Source organism: Cavia porcellus, unplaced genomic scaffold (genome assembly GCF_034190915.1).
Source record: "Cavia porcellus strain 051 isolate PalLab524CR breed Dunkin Hartley unplaced genomic scaffold, mCavPor4.1 scaffold_13, whole genome shotgun sequence".
NCBI lineage: Eukaryota > Metazoa > Chordata > Mammalia > Rodentia > Caviidae > Cavia > Cavia porcellus.
In genome coordinates, this window is record NW_026947496.1 from 19,955,398 (window position 1) to 19,981,710 (window position 26,313).

General features: G+C 42.2%; 1 protein-coding gene across 3 annotated transcripts in view; it reads right to left on the bottom strand.

Moving 5' to 3' along the window:
* Dtnbp1 (dystrobrevin binding protein 1) overlaps positions 1 to 5,925 on the bottom strand; it is a 118,662-nt gene extending 112,737 nt beyond the window's left edge. For 2 of the 3 annotated variants that reach the window (XM_063259906.1, XM_063259904.1), the window contains exon 1: positions 5,737 to 5,925. In XM_063259906.1, the coding sequence (XP_063115976.1) occupies positions 5,737 to 5,792 (56 nt within the window). In that variant the 5' untranslated portion in view covers positions 5,793 to 5,925. The remainder of the gene's footprint in view (positions 1 to 5,736) is intronic. The other variant, XM_063259905.1, reaches the window with a different exon arrangement.
* Positions 5,926 to 26,313: the final 20,388 nt, after the last annotated feature.

The window sequence follows — 26,313 nt, forward strand, 5'->3', positions numbered from 1 at the left end:
CATCAAGGAATTGGTATAAATTTTATTAGCTACAATACTGGCATTGTATTTATGTAATAACTTCTTTCAGGAAAGCAAATAAATGAACGAGAGACAAGTCTGAAATATATAAATTAAGAGAAAGACAAAGCAAATGTAGAAGTACCTGAAAATTGCTATATCTGAATAATGGATACATGAGATTATAGTTTTGATTTTTGTGTGTATCTTCAACACTGAAAAACATTCTTAACAACAAAAATGGTCTTTTGGACACTTCTTTTCTCACATCTTCAAATAAATTGTCGATGTGCCAAAATTCAGAAAATAAACTACTGGAGAAAATAAAGTAGTTCAGGGAAATTGGAAAACACCATGAAAGGTCGTGAGAGAAAAGGACATAAAGCTACAACCATTACTATTCTTATGTTAAGATGAAAAAAAAAATAGGTATACTTGAAAAAAAAAACAAACAGAAATACATCCTTAAAACCTAGAAGTCAACTGAAAGTAGTTACCAGCTTTATTTTTAACTTTTTGGGTTTTTCTTCTGTAGGGAGTGGCTTAGAATGGCTGCTGCTGCCCTGCCCCTCCCACCTGAGGGCATTTTGTATCAGCCTACATTTCCCATGATCCTCCCCTTGCCTACAGTATGCACGGGTGAGCAACTTCCCATTTCAGCCTACATCTCCCATAATCCTCTCCTGCTTACGTCATATATCCGGATGTGATGATGACCTATCAGATAACACTCTGTGCCCTCTTCCTGCCCCACTGGCCTGCCTCCACCCATATAAGTTGTAGCCATTTTAAGAATAAAGGAGACTTGAATGGAATCCCGCCTTGTCTCCATCTCTCTTTTCTCTTGCCCAGCCCTCCATCTCCCTCCCCTCTCCAGGCGAGGCCCACAGACCAATCCGTGGGATGGATCGTTTTTCTGAAACAGGGTCTCATTATGATAGTCCAGGCTGGTCTTGAACCCACTATGTTGCCTGGCCTTGAACTTTTGGCAGTCCACCTACCTCACCTTCCTCAGTATATTACTGGGATTACAGGTGTGTGTTGTCACACCCAACAGTCTCCGTTTTTGTTCTGAAAAATTTAAGCTTCTCAGACTGATCACTTGTTGGCAACTCACCCACAGTTTAATGTCCCAGTGTCATGAAACACTGGGAAAGAAATACTGATCCAGTAGAATACCCTAGTTTTCTCAAACCTAAGATGATAGTGTTGTACTTCACCATAAAAATTTTTCAAGAATTAAATAAAATTAAATATGACTTTGGTGGCATTCCAGGAAGCAGCACTTGTGTAACAAAAATTATCGCTATTAAGATTGAGAAACCTGAAATAAAAATGCGCTAATTCTTATAAACCACTTTTGCTGGCTGAGTCCAGTCTTCTTCCTAACACCATATGACCCCTGGAAGACATAAGCACTGCTATGAGTATATTACTAGAGATTTGAGTCTGAAATTATTTTTAATGACAACTAATGCACACTTTCATGGCACTAAACCTCAAATTCATTTTAACAGTTCAATAATTTTATTTTTAGATAGTTCTGAAGATGTGCCTTAATTTGATACCAGCATTATTTTATTTCTTCAGGTTTTGGAGAAAATACAAAAATGGAGGCCTCTTACTAAGAAATAGAAGTGATCTGCAAAACTGGTTTGAAAAGATGATGATAACTGAAAGATGCATGGCACACTACAGTGACTGTGAGATTTCCTAGCTGACTCAACATGGGGTGACCTGAGAGGTATTTCCTTTGTGTGTACCTCAATTTCCAACTGCCTACATCATCAGCTCTTAGGAAAAGGGAAGATGATTGCTTTAAAATGCCACAAAAACATGAGCCGGCATATTTAGTAAATAAGACTCAATTACTGTTAAACTATATTCACGCTTCCATTACTTTAACCTTAAATTGTTTGTAACTTCAAATCCAAGCTATTGTATTTTCCACATTAGCGTCTATCAATGCTCTCACTCTCTCTCTCTCTCTCTCTCTCACACACACACACACACAGAATAGCAAAAGCATTAATCACAGGCCAAAGCAAAAATGACCCCTAAGCTCTAAAGCTTGAGAAATCAATATAAAAACACCCAGATTCAGAAAAGAGAATTTAGTCTTTCCCCTAATTAGTCCCAAATATATCACCCTCAAGTCTGACCTCTCTCCTAAATGTCTTCAATATCCAACTGTTTTGATGCCAAATTCATTGTCAAACGTTTCTTCTCCTTCAAACCCAGTTTTATGTTGCTATAAGCCATCATTTATCTAAAATATTTCAAAATCAACATTCTAAAGATCTGCACCTTCATCTCCCACATCTCACTGCTGACAAATTGGCTACTGCTTGTCCCATCCTTTCTTCTTCTAAATTTCTATCAGCACTGCCTCATTGTCTCATACCTGGCCCACAATGACAGCCTCACTCCCTGTTCCCTGACCTCAGGCTTCTCATCACTGCCTTCCAAGTTACTCTCACAGAATACAGCAATATTTTTCCAGAAATATGTGTAGGCCTCTCCTCCCGTAGCCTTACAACCTGCAAAGATACTCCCCTTGAGGGGTATCCTGCCACAAGGGTGAGTGCAGGAAACTTCATGCTATCTGTTTGCACTCTGCTAAATCTTCAGCACCTAAGCATAGTGACTGCCACAAAGCAAGAACTCCATAAATATTTGATAAATTACAGTAATTAAGCAAAGCATTAAAGATACCCTAGTATCAGACAAGGAATTCCTTTCCAGCTTCATCTCTGAAATGCCCTTATCCAAATCTATCACAACAGCTCCCAATTCCTCAAAGCCCCGTTTAGAAGACACTTCTTCTTTATAGCCTTGTGTAACTGCATCCAAATTATGGACTTTCTTTTAGGTTTGCATCCCACATCACTGATGTCTTCAACATGCACCTTCCTCTGCTCCGAGGAACATGAGTTTCACTCAACATGGTGGCCCCAGGATCCAGCCCAATGTACACCCACTGAGTAGTAGAGAAAGAGAAACTGAGTGTATAATCTCTCGCCTTTAAACTTCTATGAAAAAGAACACTTTTGAGCACCTAATCTGGTGTTTGGCACTTAGCAGAAACTCAGAAAATATTTGTTATATGAAGTTGAACACTGATGGGCTTCCCATTTTACTAAAAAAGAAAAATTCTGGAAAAAACATTTCAGGTAGACTTTCTCGACAATGTGAATTCCTTTAGTGGCGCCTCTCCTATTTCCAGGCTTTGACACTATGAGAGGGGAGGAGAGAAAATGAAGATTCCAGATGGGGCGGAGTGGGGACAGTGACAGTTTGGAGGGGGCAATACCTAGTTGCAAAAATAATAAACAGATTTTTTCATTCCTAAGCATAAGAACCCAAAGTATTACACACAAGAAAATCATAGCCTGTGGCAGGCAGCTGTAATCCTTTGGTAAATCTTATTTTCAGTTCTCTGAAAGGCTTTGTATGCCTAAACACCTCAGTCTTGAGTCCTCTGGTCATAACTTCCCCAAAGGTAAAATCCAAAGACACAAGTGAATTTTGTGCTTTCATACATTCAGTTTCCCTCAGAGTTCAAGTCAATTCCTAAAGAAAAAAAAAAAATGGAAATTGTAAGTGAAATGTCCAAAAGAATCTAAGAATTGAATCAAGTCCATTGAGAACTCAGTGAGGGGAAAGATCTCTGCCTGAGGCCCGGTACCAAAGTCTGCCAGTTCCTGAGCCTTAGGTTTGCCCACCATCCATTTTAGAACCAAACAATGTGATCTAATCATAGTATTGTGTGTCCCGGTAGTGACGTAATTGTTGGTATGAATAAAAATTTACAGAAGTTTTACAAGGGGCTGGGAACACAGCTCAGTGACAGAGTGCTTCCTAGCATGTGCAAAGGCCAGGTTCAATCCCCAGCACTGCAAAAGCCAGAAGGCCACATGTCCCTAAAGAAACCTCAGTGCCAAACCATCAGTAATCCACCCCACAATTGTAAGCAGCATTGGCCTCAAAATCATGGCAATCCTTCTGCCTTAACTTCCCGAGTGCTGGGAATACAGGAATGTATACTCTACCATGCCCAGTTTACTGCATTTTATGAAGGCTTTGTCCCTACGAGCATGGATTCTGAACCACGCCCAAACCATCCTGGGAGAGCTGGTAACCCTAAAGGTGTAGATTTACTCAGGGAGAGAGACAGAGGGGATCTGGTTAGAACCCTTCAAAAACTGACTGAAGAATTCTAACCAGATTCCCTTCAGAAATTGACTGAAGAGTTCTAACCAGATCCCCTCAGTCCCTTTCCCTGAATAAACCCTAAACCTTTAGGGCTATCCAGATCTCCCAGGACGGTCTGGGCCTGGTCCAGAGTCCACACTCCTAGGGACAAAGCCTTCTTATCCAAAGTTCAGGAGCACAAGGGGTTGGGAAGCAGTCACAGGACCTGAAAAGTTACAGCAACTACTCAAACAGGGGCATGGCCACTGAGGAACTCTTTAAGCAAGGGAAACTAGTGTACCCAGATGGGCTAGTTACTACAAGTAGGCCACTGCAACATAAAGCACTTTTTAAAAAAAGTACACTCTGAAAAGTAACTTTTTCTAAATTCATAGGAAGAAAAAAATTGCAAGCACACCCATCAATGACTGCTGAACATACATAATTAACACACATAGACATACTTTAGGGCCCAGGGCCCACAATGAGCTACATCCCTAATACTTTGAGAAAGAGTCTGGCAAAACTGCCCAGGCTATGCCAAACTGGCCATTTTCCTGCCATTGCCTTTCACAGTACACGACTTACCGGCACGTGTAACCACATTTGCAGCTCACTGTTAAAATTCTTAAAAACACCAAACTAATATCACAGATACTTTATATGTGGCAAGAGCTGGAAGAATTTGCTAGTTTGCTACTATTTAATAGGCAAACCCTTTTGGTCTGAAGTAAAACGTTTCGTATCTTTTTCCCCTTAGGAATTTAAAACAGCATGACTGGGACGCCCTCACCGTTCTAAAGGATTTGTTAAACTAAAAGTGACACTTTTCTAAAGTAACCAAAAAAAAAAAAAAAAAAAAACTGAACTAAGCACTAGTTAACAATCAATCCTCTCCACAACTCCCTCAGGACCACCATTATCCCATTTTACAGAAATAGTGAAAGGAAGACAGTGTGAATCTGTTGGCACGGAAGTGAGCAGCCCGGCGGCCTGGCTCTGGGTCTCCTTCCCCAACTTGGCCGCACCCGGGATCAGCTCCACGCCTGGGCGTGGTTTCAGAGCCATCCGGTGCGACCTGGGGAGTACGGGAGGTTAACGCTGGGAAGCTCCGGGTCACCAGGCAGGCACGGCATTGCCACGGTTCTGTCACTGCCACTGCCCAGTTCCGCCCCCGAGACGCAGAAGCAGGGCGCAGGCAGAGCGGCTAAAGGGATGCGGGCAGCGTCGCCCGCCTAGGCCGCCAAACTCGGTCCCGGGGAGCGCGAGCCGGCAGGTGTCCCGGGACGCTGGAGGGCCGCGGCGGCGGGGCCGGGGTCCCACACAGGGGACGGAGGGAGTGTCCTCGCATCCCGGGTGGCGAGCCGGAGCCAGGCGGTGACACCAAAGTTACTTTGCGCCACCGGACGCGCCGACGCCGGGAAGTTCGTTACTTTCCTCGGCGGCCCGGGACGGGGAGGTGCAGGGCGCAGGAGCTCACAGCAGGGCCGTCCCGGGCCGCAGCGCCCTCGGGCCCCTTCCGGTCGCCCACCGCGTACCCACCCGGAGGTGAAATCCTGCTGCACGCTCAGCAGCCGCTCGCGCAGGGTCTCCAGCATCGCCGCCGCCTACGCCGCGTCGCCTCCCCTCAGGCCTCGCGCTGTCACCGCCTTGGCCGCTGCCCTGGTCCCCGCGCGCCGTCCCCTCACCTGCCACCCCCGCGCCCGCAAGCCCGGGCCGGCCCCGCCCCCCGGCTCGGCCCTCGCCGCACGCCGCAACCTAGCGCCTTCCGCGTTCCCGCCCCGCCGGCCGCTAGCCTCGCCCCACCCCCGCGGCGCGCCAGGCTGCGCAGCCGCAGTGGGGTCCGCGGGGGGAGGGGCAGAGAGGGGGCGTTGTCTCCTCGTGCTGAGCGGGCGTGATCTCTTAGGGTCTTTTCCCGGCGGCGGCTGGGCCTTCGCTGTTGTTTTCATTACAGTGGCTGCAGCTTCATGAGACTGCGATTTGATTAGAGGGTTCCTGTGGGGGACGCGCTATGTTTTACAGTTTAGAAGAGGCCTGTCCCCTTCTTTGTAGCCAATCATTTCTTGGATTTAGGGTCCGGGAGTCTGACTCTCCAGATTAATTTGGGAAGAGATAGTTAACCATGCCAAGCCGCTGTTTCTTCATGAATAAAACCAGAGTACTATATAACCTAAAGGAGGATGCTACTAAGGAAGAGGCTGGGGAACCCAGAAGATTCCCCGCCATGTCACTGTTTGAGGTCTTTCAGAGTAATTACTAAGGCACCATAGTGCTTCAAGTGGCAGGAACCCAGCTTAAGTTTGCACACTTACTAACTTATTTGTGATCTTTAAAGCTGACATGTAGCATTTTTGGCATCTGTATTTTCAAAGAGTTTAAAGATGCCAGAAAACACATGTTAAAGCTATAAACTTCTTGAAATGTAAGGATCATATAAGATAAGCTAGATAGTACTGGCAAGGCGACCTCTGTATGGCATTTTGAAAACGAAAGCAGAAATGGAAATCTGGAAATTGGGAAATGCAATAAATAGGAACAAAGATAGAATGCAGCTGGGGAACACAGGAAAGAAGTAGGAAGAAGACCTTAAAGCCTAAAGACTGAAGCTAAGAGCCCGAGTGAAATCCTGGACAGGAAAGTGGGGGATGAGGATCTGACTGAGCAAAACTGACAGAACAGTAAAAGGCATCTCTGCTGCAAGTTTTTGCAGTCTCACCTTCCATCCCACTCAAATAGAATGGAACCAGACTCTTTATCTTTTTGCTCAGATGAAAAAAAGTACTATACCATGCATGAAAAAAGAAAATCAATCTCTCTCTCTCTCTCTCTCTCTCTCTCTCTCTCTCTCTCTGGTTAATCAGTTTCATCCATATGATCTATATTATGGTGCCATCTATAAAGTATTCATAAACAACCAGGTCACTCCGTTTATCAAAGTGTAGGGATCCCATGTGAAAAGGAGACTACAGCCTGCACTTTTACCAACAACTCATTTCCCCTAGAAATTTTTTTGTTTTTTGTTGTTTTGTTTTGTTTTTGATATCTGACATCAAACTCACAACCTTGCCCTTGCCAGGCAGGCATTTATGCCACTGAGCTAAATCCCTGGCCCCCCTTTGCCCTAGAGAAAGTGTAACTCAGAGAATACATCTTCTGAACCACTATGGTATAGAATTACCTATGAGCGGGAGACCCTAATAACATACTGAAACTCTTTAAAAAGAATTAGGAACAAAAAATGTTTGAAACAATTATTGCCTATAGTAAGGTTTCAGCTTAATCCAGACAGGAAGGAAAACCCTAATAATTGGGCATTATTAATTAAAATAATTGATAATTATACTCACAGTCGATTCTTAAGCCTGGCTGTGCCTTTGAATCACATGAAGAATATTTTTAATTAGCAATAGCTTGGTTCAATTCAGAGCTTCTGATTTAACTGGTCTGAAGCAGTATCTCATCCATACTGTTTAAGAGCTTTCCAGGCATCTTAGCCACTTTCTCATCTCTGGGACAAAATACCTCACACCCACAATTTACAAGAGGAGAAGTTTTTCTAGGCTCCCATTTTCATTTCATAATCAGGCTGGCTCCAAAGTGGAAAGAGTCTGGCAGAGGAAAGCTCCTCATGTCATAGTGCTTAAGAAGCAGAACAAAGGGAGGATTCTGGGAGGAAGAGCTCATCCAGGTTACACCTTAGTTACCTCTAGTCAGGCCCTGTTGCCTAACTCAGCTGCTGAACTCATGTGAATGACTCTTCTGTGAGTGTAGTGCCCCCCCCATCCAATCACCTTCCCACACCTCTCCCTTTGAGCACAGGAGTCCTAGGCACCATTCTAGAGCTAAACCAGAATGTCAGTTGATTCCCATGTGCAGCTAGGGCAGTCCTGAGCTACCCTACAGGGGAAGGAGCAGGAGCATTTGTTAGAACAGTTCTAGTATCCCAGAATCCGTGAATCTATTCTCAATTTCAGAAGTCAGAGTTGTGCAAATGCTCTTCAGCTTCTGAAAGGATTATATTCTGGTCAAACCCATAGCAGGTCATAAGTCAAAAAACACAGTACAATTACAGCATGGGCGTCCAACTTTTTGGCTTGCCTGGGCTATATTCCTAAGGAGGAATGGTCTAGGGCTACGTATAAAATATGTATTGTAGTAAGTAATGTATATAAGTGACAAAACTTACTTTTAAAACATTTTTGTATAACAGGAAGGCAATAGAAACATAAAAGTAGTGGGATATTTGACTTGCTTTTTATGAAACTAATGCAAATGGCTGGGGCGATGGAACTGGTTTCCCATGTTTAATAATTAAATGAGAAAACTTACATGTCTGTCTGTCCAATAACTGTGTTTACAGACACAAAATATGGGTAGGTAAGTCAAGACACTATTATCCATAATCATTGCATTTTACTTGGTAGGCTGCACAGCACATTAACACCTAATACACATGGGTCTCCAGCCACCATGTGGTGGGTGCAGGAGGCAGTTAGCGCTGCACTGTGCTCTGACCTTGCAAAGCTTTCAGTTGTCACCTGCTGCACAGCCCAACTTAGAGCACCATGCAATCAAGTCACTTAAAACCACACAGTGATGTTACAAGTCAATAATGTCATGGGGTGCATTACTAGCTGTCCAGAGCCACATGGGGCCTATGGACCCTGGGTGGACACACCTCTGGAATACCAGTCCCTTACCTGTGATCCAGGACTGACCAGGCTCTGTGCTACTGCCCAACCTCAGGAGAGAGGATCATACTGCATACTACTAGCCTGGAGTAGATATAAACTCAACCCTAAGTGTGATGTCTACCAAATGTTTTGCACCATTGTGTCAAGTCAATCATCCTAAGTCGAATCATTGTAAGTTAAGGACCATCAGTAATTTGCCTTCACCTTTTCCAGCTCATTGTAAAAGGCCCCAACCCGTTACTACCTTAATAATGCTTGGTTCTCTGGACTGTTGGCCTGAGTCCCTGCAGCCTTCACCTGGCTCACTTTTTCTTTCTTTCTTTCTTTCTTTTTCTTTCTTTCCTTCCTTCCTTCTTTCCTTTCTTCCTTCCTTCCTTCCTTTCATTCTGTGTGTGGGTGTGGTCCTGGGGATTGAATCCAGGATATCACACATACTAAACAAGCACTCTACCACTGAGCTACAACTTATACCTTTTTAAATTTTATTTTGAGACAGGGTCTTACTAAGTCACCCGGGTTTCCAACTTGTGATCCTTCTGCCTCAGCCTCTTGAGAAGCTGGGATTTCAGGCATGCAATGCTGCTACCACTTTCTGCTGGTAGACCCTGAAGACAACAGCGAACAGTGAAAGTGAGGAAAAAGATAAGCCAGTAGGTAGGCAGAGGAAGCAGTATCTCTGTCAGGTGGCCAAGAATGGGACTGTGCTTGGGTTACTCCAAGGAAGCAATCTATTTATAAGGATTCTTACTCAATAAATGGAGAAAACTTCAAAACAATTGTGTTTGGGGATAGTCAGACCTCCTAGAACTGGAAAGCTCTTGTCCGTTGATAAAGCTCAGGAATGTGGCACTTTGGCATTTGAGAAAATGGCAGAAAGTGCTCTCTAACCTCCCCACACTGCCCATCTTCTCTGAAGTAAGATTTAAGTTCGTCATGTGACAGCTTCTCTCCCTGTATCCAGAGGAAAAGAGTCAAAGATTCTGAGAGGCCAAGAGGAATCTGAATACACAGGCCTTACTAACCATTCCCGCCCCCAAATTCATTACCATTAGAACAAACCCCTTTCACACTTTACTAGAAGAAGCATGCATATAGCAGGGTCCCCGTAGTGGGGACAAGTCATCTTGGAGCAGTCTATCTTCTAGGCAGAATCACTCATGTGACTTCTTGTAGTCATGCTGATAAATGCAAACAGCCATTGTTCTAGGGAAGGATGCGAGAGAACAAGCATAAAGGTGGTGGTGAAGAGGTGGGTCCATGCGGTCATGGAGCCTCTTGAAAGGGTAGACATAGGACTTCTAACTCTTTCTGTTTTCAAACCATCTAACACAAATAACTCCCATATGTCAAAGTGGTCAGTGAGATCATCTGACTCGGGAAATCTAAGGGGAAACTCATCTTGTTGAAAGAGAAAGAGCAGAAAGTGGGGAAAATAGAAAAAGTTTGCACAGGTCACCTGAGCCCAGAGAATAATCTAAAGTCTATCAGAGAAGGACCGCTGAGCATAGTAAAGGTTCTGTAAGTAAGGGTGGAAAATGTGTGTGTGTGTGTGTGTGTGTGTGTAGACCTGAGTCGCTGGAGATAATATCATTGGAGCACAAGATAATTTAGCATGCAATAATCGATTTTAGCACAAAAGAACCAACTAGTTGGCAATTCTCTTATGTCCACAGCAAATAATATGAATTTTGATAGCTCTAGTTGGTAATTCTCTAATGTCCACAGCAAATAATATGAATTTTGATACTAACCAAGGAAAAGCAAGAGTCTTTTTAAGTTTTTGACTTTATTATGGAAGAAGAACCCCTAAGAAAGGAAGAAAGCCATTCAAAGACAAGTGAGTTGGAGATAAACTTGAGTAACAAATTCCTCAAGAGAGGGGGTGATAAATCCAGACCTAGTTCTGTTCCTGCCTCCCCTTGCCTGCACTGTTTTTGGGTATGGCCTGGGAAGCATGGGTCATAATAGTGTTTCTCTTTTTAAAATACTTTGTCTACTCATAGGGAACCATAAGCCATCCTGCTTCCAGCTTTTAATACAGAACATTACCATTAAATGTTTATAATACTTTATTGCATTTTCACCGTTGCAGCTTTAAATCAAATCAGATCTGGAAGCTTGTCCCATTAAGGCCAGATGGAATTCAGCCAAGGATCAGAGCCAGCCTTCAAACTCCTCCTCTTTTGTCTCTTTTCTGTCATTTCTTTATGTTCCTTTCTCATCAAGGCCAATTTCTTAAAACTGATGATGTGTTTTGAGTGGGAAGAGAATTTCCACTAACTCTCCTTTTTTGCATCAATCAGTAAATTTAACCTCTGAGGGTAAGTCTCAAGTTTTTTCAACCTAAAAATAGCTGAGTACTGAAACAGGAATGGAAATGAGTGGTTGGTTTCAGGTATCAGAAATCCATCTGGGACAAATGCCAGTGAATTCCCCTTGCCTGACCCCTTCTCCGGCTCCATCCACGCTGAGCAGCGACTGTATCCAGACACACCATTATTCTGTCTAAGCAGCACTCATGTGACAAGATAGGAAACCCCCAGTGAAGCATTAATTATTCTTTAATTTTTAAAAACTTGGCCAATTTTTCTTTGAAAATATGACCTATGCATTTTTTAAAAGAAGAAATTATATTCAGAAACTATAATAAATACAAATTATAGACTTCTTGCCAACAAACCCAACACAATGTGCTTATCAACTATCAGGAAAAATGCAGAACTTCAATGGTTTATGCTAAATATATCCTGTTGAAATGAAACCTAAAGTTCCAGCAATTAAAATAGCACTTCAAATTCTTCTGTTCATTTTTCACAAAACAGAAACATGAACACATCCACATATATAAATGATTTAAAGAAACAAAAAGAAGTGGCTTCCAATAGAATTCCCAAAAACGGCATCCAGTAGGTCTTATAATGTAGATTTAATGTGGTCATTTGTATGTGGAATTTTAAAATTTTATTGCTACCTATCAATATTTTAGGTCTATATCTTCTATTTTGCCCAGCAGTAAAATGAAGTTATTAATTTCCAGATGGTATACGAAGGGCACAGTTCTTAGTGGCAAACTTTAGCTAATGTGTTCTTTTGACTTGAATAAAAAGACTGGAGAATTCCGCTATTAGTAGCCAATTAGTCATTAAACAACGTACAACCTTAGCTAACCGACTTAATACCAGATGGTGACCCTGTGGTACATTTGCTCTCTTAGCCTGGAGGTGAAGCATTTGAGAAATGGCCATACTTCTTAGCAGTAAATTTCTTAGAATTCGGAGCCAGAACAGCATGTGAGGATGAACTAATGCAGGCCCCTCTTTTCACAAATGGGAATATTACTGCCCTACTTTAGGTGCAGAGATGCCAGATGCCAAAAAGAGCTCTTCATTTTCACTTTATTTCCACAATCTACAGTGTTTGCCAATAGGGAAATGTAAGGCAAGATAGATTTAATGTTACAAATTGAACATTTAAAAATTCTCCATCTGCAGAGCTGTTGCAATTTGGGGCTTAATTTCCACGAGGCTTCTTTTTTTCTCATTATTCTTAACCCTGTGATGAACTATAGAAACAACTCAAGACCAAAATACCATCAGGTTACATTCTCACTAGTTTAATAGTTTTCCTAAATTAGTAGAGAGAGCAATAAGATAAATGAATGGAAAGAGATAGGCAGTTTCATTGCTTTTTAACATTCCAAGGTTGTCATGGACGTGTCTTGAAATTCATTCATTTTATGAAGATGCTCACACACATGAGCATAAGTCCAATCCAGTTTAAAGATTTGTCCCCATCTCTTCCTTTCCAAGACTCAGGTCTGGTCCATGCACACTGGGACCTTCATGGAGAGCAGCACAGGGCAGCACTGACCTGGGCTTTCACTTTTGCTCTTTTCCTCTCTGCTGGTTTAGTTTCTTTTGGTATGATTGGGATAAAGGGAAAGAGGTTTATCTAACTAATGATGTAGTCCTCTGCTGAGAGCCCTCAAGTTCATCTGGGCAGTTTCCTGACCTGAGTGACCTAATTCCCTTCTAAGTGGACGTGCCCTTGCCTCTGACAGAATTTTTCACAGACACGATTCAAGTCTCTCTTTGCCCCAAGAGAGTGGAAAGCATCCATGAGTTTGTTTATGAGTTCTAGTTGTAGGCTGTTTATCTGAATCACACAGAGCCATGGACTGGAACCAGTCTGTTGTAAATCAGTCAGACTAAATAAAGACATGGAGACAAATATGATTAAAGCCATTGGGTGTCATTAAGGGCGTAAGTAAATTATATGCATGTGAGATGAGTCTTGGCTTGATGATAGTACTCCAAAGCCAGGTCACTCAGAATAAATCTAACCAACAAAATCACAGAGGACAAATGATACATCATGGGCATGGGCAGTCCATTCACTATGAAACAGTCGCACTGTAAGAGTCTCTCTATGTTTAGCAATCTAAGAGGCACTTCAACCCCTGGCAGTATAGCTACTGACAATGATTTGGGTGTAAGACTTGGTGCACAGTTCTGAGTCCAGGAGTGAGGCCTCAGTCTTTAGTGGAGAGGATGAGAGGTGTTCCTCTTCTGCACTGGGTTCAAGGCTAGTTTTTAATTACTTTCTTCCACCCAGGGATTCTCAGCTTCTTATTTGTCCTTCACCTGTGTTTGCCTTGACTTCTCCAGAGCACACAAATCACCAACTTCCCTGTCCATTTCCTTACTCAAACTCAGACCCTTCACTGAGCTTGTAGCAAAAAATGCACCCCCCCCTCCGCCAGCCAGTATACTTCAGGTTACTAGTGCCCAAGTAATAGTTCCTCCTGTTCTAGCTGCTTCCGTCTCTTAAAAACAGCTGGTCGCTATGATGCGATTATATAAACCAATCCCCAACTGACAAGCCATTCTGCCTCTCTGTACTCCCTACTTGCTTATCTCATAGAAGCCCTAGACCATTTGAGATCAAGATCTCAACCAGTACTCATCCATGTAAAATAAATCTGCCTCCAAATCCCAGCTGTTGTTTTGGTGTTTCTGGTTGCCACTGCAAGATTAACTAGAAAGCAGAGAATTAGCTCGAACACTTGACTTTCTAGGTCTCTCTCTTTTTTTTAGTACTGGGTGTCAAACTTACAACCTCACTCTTGCCAGGCAGGTGCTTATGCTACTGAGCTAAATCCCTGGCCACACTTGACTTTCTAATAGCCCTTTCTTTCCTGTAGTGCTGACATCCTCTTTTGCAAAAGGGTGCTTGTGTTTGGGATATCACCTCACAGTAGCGATCTGGAAGATTATAGATAAATAGATTAATTAGAGATTAATAATAAATCTATTATTCACATAGGTTGTCTTGCATTCTAGTCTCAATTGCTTCTCAGCTTCTGGGACACAGGAGGCACCTGTTTATCTGACACTGGAGCAGCACTATAATCCTTGTGCCTGATTATTCTGCCTGTGGATGCAGGACTTTTCCATTCACCACTGGTGTGGTAGCTCAGGTACATTGATTTATGTCATGGATGCATGCTGTTTTTGGCAGTCTACTACCTTTTAACTTTCTTTGGGCAAAGCACTCCTTTGGAGGAATTATCCCCTCTCCCATTGAATACATTTGAGTAGAATTTTGAATCATGTTTTCCATCTCTTCTCTTGCCAAGAGTCAGGCAAACAATTTCACTTGCCTTTGTTTGTTTGTTTTTTGAACTTAGTGATTCAAAGAATGAAAACACAAAGTTCATTGAGTCTTTCTAGTGGGGATGTCAGGATAAGATCATTTAGTAACTCTTGCTGCCCAGGTCTTCCAGATGTGCCAGGACTTGTCTTTTTTGAATCTATCATTCTTCTCCTTCGCCTTATATACTTCCCCAAAATGTCTTTATCGTCAGGCTAACTAGAGACTTGTTTTGTTGTTCAATACAGACTTGTCTGATTGATACAGCTTTCTGAGCCCACCATCTCTACATGAACTCAGGGACAATGAGCTCAAGGACAGGATTGACGACATAGTTCTTATTCTACTAAGGGACTTCACTCCTATCCGAAACCCTGTTCCCATACCCCAACCACAAGGCCAACTCTAGAAAGACTGGAACATTCCAGTGTTTCTGATGTTTCATTTGGAGTTTGCTGGAAAATAGTGGAACCTGGTTTGCCTTTTCCCTGTGAATGGTGATGCTAGGAACTTCCATCTCCTCCCATCACAGAAACTGGTGACCATACCTCCCATTCATTTTAGTCTGCCATGTTTCTCTGAATTCAACTCAGTAGACTTAACTGTGTTTGTCTGCAAAGCTTTGGTTATGCTTGTTCACTCAAATGAATGTGTCATTGGCTGAATTCCTACTAGTGCAATGTACTGAACTGAAAAACTTTTGGCAAATGATGCTATTCCACATCATTTCCCAAGGAAGCAGAGGAAAAAACTGTGCATCAGTGCCACAAAGCAAATTCCATTAGCCTCTGTCCATAAATATGTTGGCCAGAAGCATGCCACTTATTCAGTATACATATTACAAATTATATTACCTCCATGTTTTAAAACCAGTGTCCTCTGCCTTGAATCTCAGGGTAAGGTGAAGGTATTTGCTGATCAGAATGTCTTTTGTAGTTACCGTCTGGAAATTCTGGGATCAAAAACTCTCTTGAAGAGTAGACCAAGCATTCACATTTTTGCTCAGGCTAGGCTGAAACTTGTGATCTTCCTGCCTCAGGCCCCTGGAATGCTCAAATGACAGGCATGTGCCACCATGCCTGGCTGTTTTTGTATAAATCTTACCCTTGTCTTCACAGTAGTTCTGTGAATAATTTCAGTCTTTCTTTGTAGCTGAAAAGTTGGAGAAATTGCAAAACCAGCTTAAGCTTAGAGATAGTTTGGAGTAAGATGAAAAGTCAGACTCACCTGTCTGATACAGTGCTCCCACACTCTCTAAGAAGAAGGATCGGATGTTTTCACTCTGAACCTTGTTGGCTTAAAGTAGGAGACTGGCAATATGACCTGGGCTTTTTATCCTCCAATAAAATCAGCTATGAAGTATAAAACATTTAAAATACTCTGACATGAGAGAGAATATTTTGGAGTGAGTTGAGCAGGCTTTGTGATAGCCAGTAGCCAAAGATGGCCATTGGTGTTAATCAGCTTTCCATCGCTGTGACAAAAATTCCTGAGATAAGCATCTTAAACAGGGAGAAATTTTTATTTTGGCTCAGGGTTTCAGTCTGTGATTGCCTGGCCCTGTGGCAAGATAGTATAACAGCCTCCCTTCTTGACTTTCAATAGTGCCATGGGTTGGAGAGCCTTAGTACCTGGGTCTTTGGGCAACATTATAGTTTCAAACTGAATTAACTATGCATTCCAGCTTTCATGCTCTTATGTAGTCTCCTTCCATTAAAATCTAGGCTGGCCCTATAATTGGATTTTAACTTGCAAAAGTGTGAATTTCTGAGGCTACTTCATATTCCACCTGGGTCTCTTGAAATGCTCACTCTGTGATGGAAGAATTTTGGCCATGCTGAGATGCCATACTGGGAAGAAGCCACTATGCCCGGCTTCTTTGCATGTGTCATAGTGTGAAAATTTACATAGAATATTGACAGATTTTTCTATCATACCACTGTCATACAGCCACAAAGAAACCTTCTAATTTCTGGCTTAATAAAAATCCCTTTCTCAGCCAACCTTCATCCCCCAAACTTCTTGTATTTCTCTTTCAGAATGACTTTGGTGTCCTTGTGATGGAGAATAGCCAGAGAAATAGAATCTGAGAGACTGGGTATAAAATGAAAGGAGTTTTCAAAAGGGGTTAAACCTTTTGTGTAATAAAGAGGTAGACTGGATAGGTGGGTTGTAGAGTGAGAGGGACAAAAAGAGGAGAGGTAGAAAGTGCCCTCTCATGATTTGGTAAATGAGGAGCTCAAGCTGGAGATATAAGTGAAATAGGTCACAGAAACAAGCACCCATGAGGAATATTGCAATTGATTATGAATTAAATCTCTCCAACGTTGAGAAACTTGAATAAAACTTGGAATTTGCTTCCTACTTACTTTTTTCCTGTAGAGGCTGTGTTTCTGTAACCATGACCTTGCTCTGGAACTGGACTCTGGGCTGTGGCTCCCATACGGTTACATACGTAGCACTTCATCTAACCCTTTCAACAACACCATGAGGCATGTATTATTGTCCTTGTTTTATAATTTTTGCCTACATCCAGAAATTAAGGCTAACAGTGGTTAAGTAACTTATATAAAGTCATATGCTAGTGTTATGGGTTAGATCTAAAATGTTCCCAAAAGTCTCAAGTTTGAGGGAGAGTGTGGTCAGAAGGTGGGTGTTACTGGGAATGTGACCTAGAAGCATGTAGTCTGGTCCTGGGCTCCTCCTTCCTCTCTCTGCTTCCTGCCTGCCATGGGTTGATCACTTTTTCCTCTGCTACTTAAGAGCCAGCTGACCACGGACTGAAACTGTGAGCTAAAATAAACCTCTCTCCTTTATGCTGTGGGTGTCGGGTGTTGTGTCCCAGTTGTGAGAGTGATTAAGACAGCCAGTAAGGAGTGAAACCATCATTTTCACGCAGGCCTATTGACTCCAACATCCAGGGCTTTCTACTTCGTAGTTCCAGAGTTAGTTCCCAGATGCTGTCACTTCCTTCTATAATGTTGTCCTTTCTTCTGCTTCTGAAGCTATTTTGTCTCATATCAGGTTGGTATCATTGTGGGGGGGAGTCAAGGAAGGGTATGAATGTGGGGCAAAGGAGGCGGTGAACATTTCCTTAAAAAAAATTTTGCACATTTAGCCAGATATCTTAAAAATGGGAGGCAATCTATACTTTCATTATACAGTATTTTGTTCATTATCCTGACCCGAATTTCTTCAGTTTCTAAAAGCAGGTTTTTGACATGGCACATACAAATGTCAGATAATACAACTTCTTAAAAGTCTGGTATGTGTTCTTTATCATATTCAATTCTGTTGTGATCTATTGAGTTTTAAAGCTGCTAATTTGATGCAATCTACAAAGAAGATAACACCCTAAGGCTATCTTGGAATGATGCGTTTAACAATAAAAGCTGCTGCTTTTGTTGATTATAAACTCAGATAGAAAATACTTGGCAATAAAAGACTGAGTTCTGATTCTTTCTCTTTTTGATGCCAGCAGTCATTTGCTAACCTTTTCCCATCAACTCTAGATCTATCTCCATTTAAAAAGGCATAAAACTCTTTAGCATTCTCCTAGCACATTTGTGTCATAATACAGGTATGCTTTAGGGGAAAAGAAATGAGAAATGCTAGTGTGCCATGATGATAACAATATTTGTGCTGAATTTCCTTGAAATATATATATATATATCTTTATATCTTACTAATAGTATGCATTTTCTATCTTAAATATAAAATTATGGAAACTGAAATTTACTCTTTAAAAAGTAGCTTATACACAAAATCATACACAGACGACAGAGAAACATGTACTCAGTGTGTTCTTGCAATTACCTTTTTGTACTTTTCACCTCCAGCAGAGCAAAGCCAGCGAGTTGCAGGGAATTTCCAACCAGCCAGTCTGACTAAATAACTGTTTGAATTTTTTAATTAAGGATCTGGAAGAAACACTAAAATGAGAACTGGCAGTTATCTGTGAATTTTAACTATCCACATTTTCGCATGCCCTATCTTGGGAAAAAATGAGCATTTGAAAGAAATATGAAGAAAGACAGTAAAAGGGTAGGACATTTGGGAGCACTGTTCGATGATTTGAACTCTGCCTTTGCTAGATGAAGGACTTTGGGCAATTCCTTTAATGCTGAAGTTCTATTTCCCTGCCTGTAAACTGTAAACTGGAGATAGTAACAATGTCTTCCACATGTGGCTGTCATGGGAGTTCAAAAGACCCAGTGGGTGACACTATGTGCCTGGTGCAGAGTGGGAGGCCAGGAATTCACAGCCTCCTTCCTCTATAACATTAGAGGTAGAAAAGAAGGTAAGGATACTACTACCCTGAAGTCTTAAGGACAGTATCTGAGGCGATAGAAGAAAAGCAAACTATACTTGTATTCTTGTATTGTGAGATGTATTCTCACAATAAAGAACACACTGTGGGCACTTCCACTCAGCTGCAAGCAATTCTGTGCCAACATCAGCTGTATGTCTTCAAGTGCAATTCAACCTACCTGGAGATAAGAGTCCCGCCCCACAGATTGAGGACTCAGTCCCCACTTGTATCCCTCATCCCCTCTTTCAGGAGCCAGCCACAAGCCCCAGGTTATTTAATCTGTGTTTTGGACTGACTGGCTAGAATTCAGGGTTCTCATCCCTCCTCCTCAGGTTTGACTTTCTGTGTGGCTCACAGGATCCATGAAACACATGTTATTGGGTTTATTGTAAAGAATATTACAAAGGATTCAGATGGAGTGAAGTATAGGGTGAAGTGTGCAGGAAAGGGCACAGAGCTTCCTGCTCTCTGTATGTACACCAGCCTCCTGGAACTGCCACATCTGGATATCTGGAAGCTCTGAAGCCTCCATAGAAACTTACAAAGGCCTCATTGCATTGGTGCAATGGAAGCAAAAATAACCACGCAGAAATATGATTGGACAAAAGACTATGATGTAATGGTAATAGATGGAGAGGGTAATCCAACTAAGAGCCAGCTCATACACAGCTATAGTTCGTTCATATGGATGGAAAGCAAAATATGTGTATCATAATATCATGGTATCTACACTTAATAATTTCCTAATAAATGAGCATTTTTAAGTGCACAGAGCCCACTGGACTTAGAGGCATGGGGAAGTGTCTAACTCCAGGATTCAGACTCTTTAGATTCCAATCAATACTGGAAAGAAAACAGTTTCAACTCCAAGCTACTTGTAGAATTATGGCAGACAATAATACATAATTATTTTTAAAAATTTTGAGGAATTTTTCTACACAATTTTTTTATAATTATGTAAAGAAAAATACTTATAGAGTATGTAATTCCTTATGAAATAATCCTTTAAGGGCTATAAAATGGTTGTAATTATTATCCCATGACATTTGACATGGGACTGTAACTTTTTGAGAAAAGATGCACTAAAAAGAGGAAATGACTTTGAAAGGAACATAAACTTTGTAGAGGTTACACTGCTTGCTAGACCCTTGTTCTTTGCTTTGACCCCAGAGCAATAGGAAAGATGGCTTTGATTCTACTTACGTATTTTAAGGAAGATTTTCGATCATTTTGTTGATCGAAAATGTGTTGTAGCTGACTGGCTGTGGTCTGACCTTAGAAAGGCAGTGTGGTGGAGAAGGGATTGGAGCTAAGAAAACTGAATTTCCAACAAGTTTTATCACCAATGAGCAGTGTGGCCTCAGCTCAGTCACTGAGCCACTCTGATCTTGCTTATTCAACTGTAAAATACAGAGAATAGTTCAACCTCTTGCAGGAATTTTACAAAGCTTTAGATACATACATGTGTAAAATATAGTATCTGGCACATAGCAGGCCTTCATAAATATTTAGGAGTATGTCAAATCATTGCTTAGAAAATTACTCATGAAATAAAAAAATCAAAAGATAAATTATGCTAATGCTAATCCACCCACATGATGGATGATTACTTTGGATTCAGGATTAGATTTTAAATATCTTTTCAAACACAAGCAAAGAAGATAAATTAACATTTCCGTGCCTCAAGAATTTTCAAGTTTTGCTTTCCTGATTTCTGGTATAAAATTTATAATGAAGTATACATTCATGTATGCTTCCTTTTCTTTGGGTCTTATTTACTTCTAGTGAACAAACACACCCACATCATTGTTTACAGTATTTAAAGCTGCTGGGAGTCGAACAATAAAAATGAAACATAAACTCGAAGGGAGCAGATGTAAGGAAGCTTCTAGAAGCAGAATAGGCAATTCATGAAGATACAGTGTGATTAAATGATTATTTGGCTAGAAACTAGTAGGCATTAATCAAAAAGGAATTATGGCACAGTTATTTCACCCTTTTCTAAATCAAAATTAGAGAAATTATCTAGGGCATTCCACTAGTCAGTCTCAGGAGGATGCAACTACTTCTTAATTACTTAATGAGAAAACTCTTGGGGCTGTGCACAACTCCTGGGAAACAGTAGACAGAGTTCATATGTGGACTGCAACCATTGGTGATCAATGTCCCAGAATGATTCTGTCTCTTGACATCAATCCTTAGGCTTGGCGGTCACAGCCTCTGCCTGTACCCTGTCCCTCACTATGCTCCACTTGGCACTGTGCTACGTTTCTCACAGAGCTATAAATATGTCAGTCTCACCCAGACACATTAATGGATCCTCCCACCCTAGGAAATGAAGCCCAGATTCCCTGATACTGGAGGCCTTCTGTGGTCTGATTGTATCTCTTTGCTGCAGCCCCCATGCGTCAGCTTTGTGCACCTATTCAACAAGTATTTCATAAGTGTTCTGTTTCATGATGGGGGATGGGAAAGACACAGCCTCTGCTCCCAGGGAGCTCAGAGTGTGGAGGAGAGTCGAACACATTAAAAAAAAAAAAAAAAAAAAAAGCTGCTGAATAACGTGCTGTTAGGCCTATCAGCTAAACTCCAGATGAATATGTAACAAGTGTCTGTGAGGTACAGGAATACAAGGGGCTCACTGAGTGGGAAGTGTCTAACTTTCTGGAATCAGCAAAAACAGCAAAGGGCAAATACCTTACTGAGCAAATGGGAAAATTCCAGACAGGCCAGAGTCCGTGGCAGAGGGTGGAGCACAGGCATTCTTGTTGGGATGGTGCACAGAACGAGGCTTTAATACCATACAGGCTGGAGTCTGCAGACAACGCCTCTTCCCAAGCCTCTAGCCCAGCATACACCTCTGTCCCTTTAACTGGCTTCACTCTCAGGCTTCACTTGGAGCTCACTTCCTCAAAGAGGCTTCTCTGTTACTTAGGACTAGGCATTTGCCCTAATGCCTTGAGCTCCTTCCTTGGGGAAAAAAATCACTGTCAAGTGTCTGTCTCTCCTCCCTCCGTTCCACCTGCCGAATTTAAGGGCACTGAGAGCAGAATTGTGTCTAACCTGTTCACATTATATCCCCAGTGACCAGTGCCATGCCTAGGCATGTAGTAAATGACCTGGAATAAATATTTTTGAATAATCATGTGCGTTTATGGTCATTTATTCCTTTGTTGGAGCTTGTCCATATTACTCTTAAACATGAGGCAAAACATTCCAGAATTCAGAATGTATTCTCTCATTTCACTGGGGTTGTTTTTCACCTTGGCTGATGGCCAACAGTTAGTTTAGGTGCCCTTTATTTCTGCCACAGCATATGCATGAATGTGTGGGTGTCCACAGGCATGCGCGCACATACACACACAGACACACACATACACAGAGGGTCACATGCTCTTGCATACTTACATTCCACTATTTATTTTTATACTTGCATCCAGAAACTGATATTCATGTGTTGGCGGGGAGATTGTCCTGGTTAGGAAATCCTACTTGGTAGAATCTTGAGTATTTGCTGTGTAAATACTCAAGCAGTGCATACGCAGACTTAATATACAGAAACACTGAGAAATGCCTGGCTCTCCTCCCCACCACCCAGTAATGCAGTTAACACAAACATCTCTTAAAATGTTAACTATAGAAAGTAATTGTGAATGTCAAGTCACCTGATATCTTTTAGTTCAAATAGACTTATGGGTTCAGGTATTATGTGTTCGTCTCAGGGTGGGTACCCCAAGAAAAGACCCTGTGATAAGGATTTAGTTGTGCAGGTTGTATTAAGGAAGTGCCCTTCAGACTGATAAGGAACAGGGAGACACCAAACCCTGAGAGAAGACCAACCAAAAGTCTGTAAGGCTCGATTTGGACGTGATTTACCTAATATCCAACTTGGTGCTTGCTTTAGCAGCACATATACCAATACCTAACCTGTCTGCCAGCAGAGGCACTGTGTTCAGCTCAACACCAGTACTCTTGGCATACACAGTATGTTGTAAAAAAGAAGGAACAAGGATTCTTCCAAACACCTGGACATCTAAAGACACCCAAATATTTACACCAGCCAACTCAAAGACTTTGCCCACTGAGGCACAAGACATCCAGAGAACTTTGAACACTTACGTTTACAAAGATCACCACCTAATGTTCCTTGTCTTCTTTCAAATCCTATATGTATTTTAAAAAGCCGGCTTATCATTGCTGCCTGCAGATGGCCTTTTCATCCTCTGCCTGCCTGCACTCAGGCACAATAAATTCTACATCAGATTGCCTTTACATGTGCCTTGTGGTCTTGGCTGTTCTCTGGTTTGTGCTATTCCTTAGAGGTATAATCTCCAGAGGTCTTTGTAGAGGAGAATTTTAATCTGATCCTGGGTATAAGGGTACCTTGGGGGTTAAATTATACTTGAGTTTCCTTGCCACAAGGGAGCTATGTTCAGGTAGCCCTCTCCCCACTCTGAACCTATGCTAGGCTCTGGTCAAGGGCTGTTCTAGGAAAGTACATTTCCAGCTATCTGGCTACAGGGGGAAAGCAGTCCCAGCTGCCCAAAGGTGGATATTGTAGTCACTTGCTCACTACTGGGACTTTGACACCCACAACTTAGAGGAGGAGACGTTTATTTTGGCTCGTGCTTCAGTAAGTGGTTAGCAGGCTGCAAGGCAGAAACACCATGGTGGAAAGGCCTGGCAGAGGACATAAAAAACCCAGCAAACTATTCACATCATAGTAGTCAGGAAGGAAAGTGCAAAGGAAGGAACCAGGGAGGTGGTCCACCCTTCCTCAATACCCCTCTTCTGGCCAGGCCCTACATCCTGACAGCATCCTCAGCTTCAGAATTAACTCACCAAGGATTATTCACTCACCTTCCACAAGTCATGCCTGTGAGCATGCGATGCCTTTAGGGAGCACTCTTGATACCTTCATTCTAACTATAATAATGCATCTCCTAATAAATACAGGTGTTGGGTGTTAGAAGCAGAAGTGCATACAAGTAGTGAGTGAGGCTCTCAAAAAAGATAAAAAGGTAAGCAAGGGGGGTGTGGATAGAGCATGGGACAATACTGCCAGACTCACACAGTGTCTTCTAGCTTAGGCTTCGCTCCTAAGCTTCAGACCTTTCTATCCATGGCTGTCTTGATACCTCTATCTAAATATATCTGTATCAGTTATCAATAGTCACAGTTGCTGTATAACAAATAACCATGAAGCCTCGGTAGCATATGAAAGGAAATTATTGTTTTTGCTTAAAGCCTGGAGAGCAGCTGCCTGTTCTGCTGATTTGGACCGGGGTTGGTGAGGCTCCTTCATGCATCTATCTGATTGCTTTTGTGTTTGCTGGGTGGCCAAGCAATCTATTCTAAATAAATGTTGGGGTGTGTGGGGGGGATATCTCAGCTGGGACACATGGGCTGACTGTACTCTGTTCTATGGGCCTCATCCTCCAGTGGGTCAGCCAGTTCTGACCCCACAGCAGGTTCAAAGGAGCAAGAGATAAGGGGAAATGGGAAGCACAGTGGACTGTTTGAGACATATATCCAAACCTGCAAATGTTACTACCACCAAATTCTATCAACAGTGAAAGTCACAGGCCAATTCCAACGGTGGAGAAATAGACTTCATCTCTGACAGAGGAGCTACAATGTCTGTTTTTGTTCTCAGCATACTGCAATGTCTGTAGGCATCTTGACTCATGGTAATGGTTGGGCAGAATTCAGATGCTAAAGAGGATTCACAGGACGCAAAGGATCTACCATTTATTGTTAAATAATGATGCACTATAGCAGCAGCACTGATGTAAGGACTGTCAAGGGGTGTCTCAGACTACAGAGCCTGGAGAGGTCAGGCATAAGCGCCAGTGATCCTCCGGTGTAAGGACTGTAAGGGACATACTCTGTTTCTCAGGAAAAGAATGCTGACATATACTTGGGACACCTCATAATCAGGGGTCCCCACATTCAGTCCCGGCTAGAGTTTCTTATATCCAACAGGCATTACATGGGTATTTAGCTCTTATGCAATCAGGCCTGGTAGAGCTAGTCAGGTGTCCCCTCGCCCCCACCTGCATTGTTTCAACCAGAACAGGTACAAATCATGAATCTTACCATTATTAACAATGCTGGCAAGCTGGTGCAAACATCCAGAAAGCCCACAAATCCCAGGTGCTGAAGTAACATTATTTATCAGTGTATTCCCTATCTTAGGGTACAGTGTTGTGGAGGTATCATTTTCATTTCATTGAAAGTCTTCAGGCTGGGGCTGGGGATTTAGCTCAGCGGCATAAGCACCTGCCTTGCAAGCAGGCAGTCGTAAGTTCGATCCCTGGTACCAATAAAAAGGAAAAAGACAAAAAAAAAAAAAAAAAAAAAAAAGAAAGTCTTCAGGCTGGGGTGCAGCACAGTGACAGAGAGTTTCCTTACCATGCATGAAGGCCAGGGCTTGATCTGTAGCACCACAATAAACCAAACCAAACCAAACTAAACCAAACCAAACCCCTAAACATTTAGGCCAATTACAGATGTGTAGGAATTACCTGTCTGCAGAACAATATTTCAAAAGTAATAAGTCCAGAACTGTGCTCTTGATATGGGCTCCTACAGTCTTCTTCATCTTGATAATGACAATTCCATTCCCTTTTCTCAAACCAGATACCATGGTATCACCTGTGACCTTTCTCTGTATCTTACAAATCTATCAGCAGATTCTGTCAGTGCCACCTGCACAAAATATTCAGAATTGCACTGTATTTCACCTTCCTCACTAAACTGCTCCAATCCAAGACACCTTTATCCTTCAGCTGGAGCTGTGGTTGGAATGAATGACTTTGCCCACACTTCACATGTAGGAACTTAAACCCCAAGACGATGTTATAAGAAAGGGGATTTTTGGAGGTGATTAGGCCATGAAGCTCCACTTTTGTGACTGAGGTCAGTGCTCTTACAAAAGCTGGAGGGAACCAGATGGCCCTTTTGCCATCTACCTCCTGCTGCACAAAGACACAGAGAAAATGCTTTCTATGAGAAACGGGTCCTCCAGGCATTGCATCTGCCGGTGTCTTGCTTTTGGATTTCTCATCCTGTGGAACTGGAAGAAGCAAATTTCTGTTGTTTTCAAATTACCTAATTCCAGATATTTCATAATAGCATAACTAGACTGAGATACCTGGATATTTCTACTGCTCCCTGAATGATTTCTCTGCTTTTCCTGTTTCTTTAATCTCCTCCCAAGGTGACAGTCCCAGTGATTCCATAGACAGTGGTCACATCCTGTCCTTTCTCTGCTTGACTAGCTCTTGTGACTCCTCACCTTAATCAGAAGAAAAGCTACAGGCTCCATCAAGGCCAGATTCCTTCTCACATCTCTGTCTCCATCACCAACCACTCTCTTCTCTTGTTTCTGCACAGCAGTCAGGCTATCAACTCCCTCAGTCCTCAAACACACAGACTCACTTCTGGGCCTTTGCTGTT